Source organism: Botrytis cinerea, chromosome 1 (genome assembly GCF_000143535.2).
Source record: "Botrytis cinerea B05.10 chromosome 1, complete sequence".
In the NCBI taxonomy this organism is placed as follows: domain Eukaryota; kingdom Fungi; phylum Ascomycota; class Leotiomycetes; order Helotiales; family Sclerotiniaceae; genus Botrytis; species Botrytis cinerea.
Genome location: NC_037310.1, coordinates 2,647,992 through 2,655,779, shown reverse-complemented (window position 1 = coordinate 2,655,779; position 7,788 = coordinate 2,647,992). Strand labels below are relative to the sequence as shown.

The window sequence follows — 7,788 nt, the reverse complement described above, 5'->3', positions numbered from 1 at the left end:
TGATATTTCGAAGTGTTAAAGCTTTTAATCTAGCTTTCTGATAGCAGGCAAGAAAGTTTCTTTTGCCAATGGGAGTAGAATCCGTCAATGAATCGAGAGTATTGAGGTGGTATCGATATTCTTTTTTCAGAGGTGAAAATATTGATAAATCAAGAGGTTGTAGTACATGCGATGTATGGGGTGGTAAAAATAAGAGGTGTATATTATTCTTGAAGCATTCAAGCATAAATTGAGTGGTTTCATGGCTTCCATGCCCATCCAAAACAAGGAGTCTTGCTTCTTTCGGTCGAGTTGGTGCTGATTGTGGTATAAACACCTCTTTTAGCCATTCCAAACCTGTAGAATCCGTAGTCCACCCATTATCTGTAGCAGTGAACTCCCACCCTTCATAGTTATCAAGTTTAATGGGAAACCATTGTTGTTGAAGTGTTTTACCTTTGAATATAACCAAAGGTAAAAGTGCTCTTCCCGTAGCTGAGATACACTCAATAAAAGAGGTCCACGTTCTTGAACCGGGTTGCTTTTTCTGAATAAAACGTCGCTTTGAACTCCCAAGTACCATACCATTGAGACCCTGGCCTTCCATTATACCAGCTTCATCCATATTCCATCTGTTTTCGGGCTTGATATGCTTAATTGCTGGTAAATCCAACTTTTCAAAGAACTTGCTTATAATTTCGGTAGTTGCACCATTGATACGGGCATTATCGATTTTATATTGCCTTTTAGTCTTAATCTCTGGGTTTCTTTCCAAAAAACTATGTATCCATCGCTTGCCCAGAGATAAATCACCTCCTTCGAGGTTGAGAATGGACTCTCCTAATTCTCGTATTTGACGATGGGTAGGGCTAGTTCCTAGGGCTTCCTGTACTAAAATCCAATTTGCTAGAGCTCTCTCCTGCACAGGAGCTATCTTCTGTAGGTTTTGTGCACCTTTTTTATGTGAAAGGTGGCCATTTATACGGTTGTGTAAAGTGGTGCGGGGAATACCATATTCTGAGCAAGCCTTACGCATAGACATGCCTCCTGCAATCGCAAAAAGTGCTGCAGCGATATCATCTTCAGTATAAGGCTTTGTCATAGCTTAATTGATAATGTATTAAAATCTTATATCAATTGAATATGTGGTTGTTGATTTATTAAAGATGAAGTTGTGAGGTAGTGCTTAAAATGGGGTAAGATTTTAGGTGGTCCAAAAGAGGGGTGGTCCGAAAGTGGGGTACTCAACTTAAGAGTGAATGGTGAGGGGTAGCTGAAGAAGTGGGGAGGGCTAGCCGAGTTGGGCTAAGGAGGGGAAATCGCATCAAGAGCTGACTCGAGTATATCATGCCTCATCTATAGGCTTTATCATCATACCACACAGCAACATTACAAGAACTAGGAATTAATACTCTGATGTGTACATTTTATGGACTCTCATCGTTCATCAAATTGAAAGACTTTTGAAAAATTCCCAGATTTCAAGGAAATCCCAAAGAAATCAGAAATATTCGCAAGGTAACAGTATTAGATTAGACTTATTAATCATTGAAAACTCCCTTTTTATATTTATGACGATGATACTTACCTATTAGTGGTGGCAACAAGATCTTCATCACAATGTATAGAAAGTGCCAACGCAGAATCTGCGTTGTCGACATGTAGGATCTGTCAATCTCGAGTGAGACTTGCAAATGAGCGTTCTTGAACTTATGCTGCTAGCTTTTTTTCTGAATATGCAATGTAGTTTCATGACACAGGTATAATGTGCATGTGATATTACTTGTATCACTCTCTTCATCTACATGACTCGAATTATGCTATATAAGTACTCGAGAGACTCTGAGGAGTATTCCTCCTTCAGGAAATTCAACGCCTTTTCAAAAATTCGAAGCCTGCACCTTTACTGCCTCATTAATTAGATCAAAACGAGCAACTGAATTCGATGGCGCCAACAGCCTGGTGGTATACTCCAGTCGGTGGCATGGGAGGGGAGCCATTCCAACACGTCCGAGCACATGATCCGGTCTCAAAAATTGAAGTCTGGGCCAATAAATCCCTCTACAAGCCTTTCAGGGGTATTAGAATCACCCATGTTAGTGGAGCACAGTCACCATTGATTGGCAAAGACGAGGGAAACTTAAGTTCATTCACAATAGAATATGGGGAGCGAATAACAAATATTACTCAATATAATAGTTATAACGCACCCGCGGGCTTCAGGATAGTTACAGACAAAGGGAGGTCATTCACGGGGGGCGAACCTGTATCAGAATCATACGGGGAACCTGTTCACGGTGGTTTCATTGTAGGTGTTATCGGGCGATTTGGCTGGGACTTTGATCGATTCTCATTCGGCATGTTAGACGATCTTCAAAGTTGCCTTGTCGATATGAATTATTTGATGATGCCAAGAGGAGGGGTCAGCGACGTGTCGGTGGTGCGAGTGACTAAGGACAACAAAGAAGGGGCGCGTGATGCTAGTATCAACATTGGCGAGTCCGTCTCCATCTCGAGCTCTGTAACCACCAGCAAGACGTGGGGAGAAAGCTTGGGAATATCTGTTAGTGTTTCAGGTAAGGTCTTTGGGATTGGTGCCGACGCCAGCACAGATTATACATATAGCGAGGAGAGAAGTGAATCATCGTCTTATTCGATTACTAAGACGACCGATATCTCCGCAGCGATGCAAGTTCCCCCAGGGAAGAAATATCTAATCACGGCATTGTATTACAAGGGCACATTCGACGTTGAATTCCGTCCCAAATACACATTCGTTACAAAAACTGGATTCAGAGCCAATTTTCCCGAGGGGGCAGCGCAGCCTGTCTCGGGCGTCGCTTCTGGAAACATGATAATAACAACTAATGACATCACGAATATGTCTCCAAGTCAAATTTCTCAGCTTATCTCTCCGTCAACAAAGATTGGAGATCGATCTACTGCTGAAGCTGGATCTGGAAATGAGCTCACGAGAGAAGTCCTGGACGGCAACTGGAGTGCTCGGAATTTTGTGGAGGAAGTCGGCGTATCTGCAGATGATCAGTAATGGATACCAGAATTCGCAGTAGGGGTCAGAAGGCGAGGTGTTGATAATATGGAGGAAGTCAACATTCATTTATCACTGTCGAGGTATCGATCATGCGATCATAAGAGGTCGCTGTCTTGGCTAGCGAGGCGCTTTCTTATATGAGTGCTAGCTTCCTATAGATAGTAATGATTAAAAAGATTACAACCATGATAGACTAAAGTACTTTACACTTATCAACCAATTTGATACAAACAATTACATTTCCGAGTGCACGCATAACTTAGCCTGTATCTATCCAAGTCTGTGGATTTGCCTTCACTTCTTCGTTCGTTTTTAACTGGAAAAGTAACTAATAGAATTGCTATGTTAGAATTGTTCTCATTGTCCCAAACAAGTTCAAATTTCAGTCAACCAAATGGATGGTTTACGTCCGTTGAATCTTTTCCCGCTTGACTTGAACAATGTAATCACGAACTTTACTACTAGAGTAGTTTGTAACGAATAACAGGAGGACCGTAGTCTTTGTAACTAGGAATCTCAGTGAATGACCAAAAATTATCACTTGCAGGTGATAAAATGTACCCTATGATGACCTCGACAGGTTGTATAGAATTAAAGTTGAGCGCTCATTCAACAAAAGGAAACGGCATTCAAGCCGCTTCTCACAAATTACCCACCAAATATCAGTATTCGTCAGACATGTTCCCTGCAATCGTTCCCTACCGTCACCCTCCTTCGTACAACAACCGGAAAGAGCAAAAATGACGCAAAAACATACAACAGTGGGGATTCGCTGGTGGTCACCCACCCAACTACTAATCCACCGATCTGAAGCTTGTGTATGGCAGAGCGGACGGGATGCCCAATTCTCTTCAGTCTATGGTCGTATGTGTCTGAATATTCTCAAAGTAAAACTATATCGGTAATAATGCTCGAGATATGCAATCATCTTCCCTTTGTGTAAGCGAAGTATACAAGTGTGTGCATTTAACTTGAGGACTTCGACCTATTATTGATTGACTGGAATCATAAATAAGAGTTCAAAAACATGAAGCGAAATGGTAGCTACTATGTAAGCTATATCTTCTGATAAACTAGCATTAGATAGAACTCAAAGGTGACGATTGAATTGCAAGCACTCTCTGAAGATATTCATTTCTGCCCCTTAGTTACTTACCACTTACAGCGACATTATTTTTAACGACCAGCAACATTGTCTAGATATTACTGGGGGTTTACAACAAACAAAATCTTCGTATTCTATTAGAGTAAATTACGATAGGGAAATCGTCATAGGCTAGATCGATCTGAATTCGATATTTAATTCAAGGACCAAAGTTATCCATCACTTTACAGTCTGCAGCTGCTGGGGATCGAAGCTAAAGTGTGTATAATTTAAAAGAAGTTCCATCTCATAACTGATTAGTTATACAATTCATACCCTTACAGCACCACTCTATGAGCTTCGTTTACTAAACCAGTTTATACTATCGTCGAACTAGTAGAACTAGTTCAGCTCTGACTAATTTAATAAGTATCTAGTGTGGTTATTTCCCATATATACATGATGTGTTGTGTCTTCTCATACCCTCTTTCTTTCAACCAAATCCGGAATTTATCTTCTCTCCATTCTTATTATTCATTTTCCATCCACGATCATGAGGCAGCGCCTTCTCAATTTTCCTGAACAAGTAAATAATTATATATCCATCACTAATCAAAATAATCATCGACATAATAAAAGAACATCAATCAATTTACGCCCTTTAATAACTGTCAGAAGAAGAAGAAGAAGAAGAAGAAGAAGAAGAAGAAGAAGAAGAAGAAGAATAACACACAACTCATATATAAAGATTCTACACAGAAACCAATATCCTTCCTCAATCAGGAATACCATATATCACTTACAATTATTTACAACCAAAGGTGCAAGTACAATCACAAACTCAATCGGACACACTCTCTCAAGCGTGTAAGAAATCATTATTATAAAATAGCTTTACCAGAGTAGAGAGTTCACCAAGTATCCGAACCAAATCCCGACATCAAACACAAAAAATCAACTTGAATCTCCCCCACTACCCACAGAATGGTCCGCCCATCTCAAATTGCTCGAAGAGCCAGAAGGGAACATGAGCGACAGCAAGGTATACTACAGGACAGGGGTGGGGCGCAGGGTGCTCGACAATCATCAAGAGACTGTGGTGCCAACAAGCAAACTTTACTTGATACACATGTTGTTGGTTATGGCCAGTCAACCATAGGCAGTCTCGTGGCACCGAAACCAATTCACGGCATGCGAACAGGTTCCCTACGACGTAAAACCAAACGAGATCTGAAGAATAAACTTTTCAAAGGAGTCGTTGTTATTGAGCCCAGAGAAACTGCGCTCGCTAGCGCGGCAAAAGAGGTTGATTCCTATTTGAATGAAGATAGATTAGTTCTTTGGACTGATGGTTCTGGCAACGAGTCCTCTGATTGTGGAATAGGCATTGCTTACCACTCCTCCAAGTATGTATGGAACGATCTTTCCTGGCGTATTCGAGGCCAAATTTCGACCTATCTTCTCGAAATGTATGCTATCGTCAGAGCTCTTGAGATAGGATGGGACATGTGCCGCAATCAAGGAGCTGAACGAAAGCCGAGTAAAATCGTGATTTACAGCGATTGCCCTGGTGCATTAAGATTATTTGATCAGTTTCGGAATTCACTGAGAAGATTGGACAAACTTCCCAATGCAGAGCAATTGATTGTACCAGGGATCATTGCGTCCGAAGCTTTGAGCGTACTTGAGGTTGAGGTCGAGTTACGATATATTCCTGCACATTCAGGAGTCGAAGGGAACGTAAGAGCCGATTGAGCTGCGAAGATTGCTAAGAGCCACTCTATTGGAAAAGGAAAGTTGACAGTAGCAAGAGTAGTCGGATCTCGAGCCTGATAGAAAGAGTCCTCGAAGAGAAAGAAAAAGGGGCCAGTGCGTTCACCGAGTAGGATTGGTTTAGCAAGCTGAACGACTGTAATGGAGTAAACTTCTAGCCATCTGCTATGGCTTCTGGCCGCGATGACCAGATTTGGTTTCAATAGAGCTTCGACAACGCCCAGGAACAAGGGCAAAAGTGGTACCGGCATGAGGACGGTGAGATTGGTGGGGGAAAGGATATCTGTTACGTCCAAAAGAACAATAAAGATGGGTTCAAATATTAAAAGCCTGAATATACGTGTGTATAAAATTGCTGTTTATGCATAGTGTTTCCTCAATGGTCTTACTTCTTTAGATGTTCGGATTATTTCCTACATCTAAATCGAGTAGTTACTTCCTTGCTCACTCAGCTACTACCACGGTATACACAAGCTTGAGTGTCACTCTTTTCCGCCTTTCCGTTGTGATCAAATTTTGATTTCACATTCACAGATTAGAGGGACGTATGATAAGACAGGAGGAGATCGAATGATAAGACTGAAAGAAGGGATAAACGGCAGACATTGATAATTTCCTTCCCAAACATTCGAAGTGTAAATGCGGGTGCGGAACAATAAACATCTGACGAAACTTGGAGGGTTGAAAGCAAGATCGCCAGCGAAATAGAAGTGTAATTCCTCTTGAAACAAACGAAGTGACGAACAACATCACAACACTAGTGTCTGTCTTGTCTGTCTTCGATTACTGTAGAATACCTGTAACATTAGGAAGGAATACTCGATACTCAAAATAAACAAAACACAATCCTCGAGTAATCCACCTTGCAAACCCCTAAACCACTCTCCTCACCTTCCCACTCTCCACCTCATAAACCCACCCACTAACCCCCACCTTCTCAGGAATAACCTCCACCCCCCTCAACCACTCTACATCCCTCCTAACCTCCCCCTCCAAATCCGCAAACGGCAAAAACTCGCCCCCAAAAACATCCAACTCCCTTTTCGCCTCCTCCCCCAACCTCTCCCCCACAAGCTTAACCGCGTCCTCATTCCCAAACGTGAGCATTCCACATCCCGTATGCTTAACCAGCAAAATCTCATTTGTCCCCAGCAATTGCTGGGAGATAACAAGCGAGCGTAAGGCATCGCGTGCTGAACCTCCCGCGTTGCGGATTACATGGGCGTCGCCGAGGGCGATGCCGAAGGCCGCAGAAGGGTCGATACGCGCGTCCATACATGTTACTGAAGTATGTTAGAAAGATTCAGAAGTTGAAGAGAGGGGTTTTGGAAAGTGTTTATGTACCAACGGCATATTTCTTGGCGGGTGGAAGGGCGAGATCACCTTGGGTGAAATTTGTGGCGTAGATTTTGTTGGATTCAATGAGGTTTCTTTGAATGGGTGTCTCGGAATGCGTAGTATGAGCAGTTGAAGCTGCTGCTGTGAGTGGGATTTCAGCGGGCATGACTGTGTGATTTATTTCTCTATCGTTTGCAAATGTGATAATGGACTCAAATACGCCGAGATAAGACCTAGCTATGTACTGTCTGTACTCGATCAGTGGAGGTTGTTGAATGGCTAGCAACCGGCTCATTCGTCCATCTTTATACAGATTTGAATCCAATGAACAAATCAAGAGAGAACAATTGAGAACGGTGTATCTCAAGCTATCTCGACTGAATCCCGCTGATTCTTCCTTTCAAAGACCGGAAGAGGATGGCGCAATCTGGGGTACCAATGGAGATGCGCAGCTCAGATATCATATCATATTCGTGTATATCACACCATACAATTCTACCAAAGTGGATGATGACAGGAACGTTTGCCCAAGAAAAAAGCCACCCTTATATCAACATGTCGT

The 7,788-nt window shown here is 42.2% G+C and overlaps 2 protein-coding genes across 2 annotated transcripts; one reads left to right on the top strand and one right to left on the bottom strand.

Annotated features, from left to right (window-relative positions):
• Positions 1-1,786: 1,786 nt before the first annotated feature.
• On the top strand, positions 1,787-3,270 carry BCIN_01g07640 (hypothetical protein). The gene has a single exon (XM_001561050.2). It carries the CDS (start codon positions 1,925-1,927, stop codon positions 3,026-3,028), a length of 1,104 nt encoding a protein of 367 aa, XP_001561100.1. The 5' UTR covers positions 1,787-1,924; the 3' UTR covers positions 3,029-3,270.
• A 3,122-nt stretch (positions 3,271-6,392) lies between these two features.
• Positions 6,393-7,440, bottom strand: BCIN_01g07630 (hypothetical protein). Its single transcript, XM_001561052.2, has 2 exons — positions 7,233-7,440; positions 6,393-7,171 (listed from the first exon to the last, which is right to left on the bottom strand). The coding sequence occupies exons 1-2, from the start codon at positions 7,390-7,392 to the stop codon at positions 6,762-6,764; spliced, it is 570 nt and encodes a 189-aa protein (XP_001561102.1). The 5' UTR covers positions 7,393-7,440; the 3' UTR covers positions 6,393-6,761.
• Between the last annotated feature and the right edge of the window lie 348 nt (positions 7,441-7,788).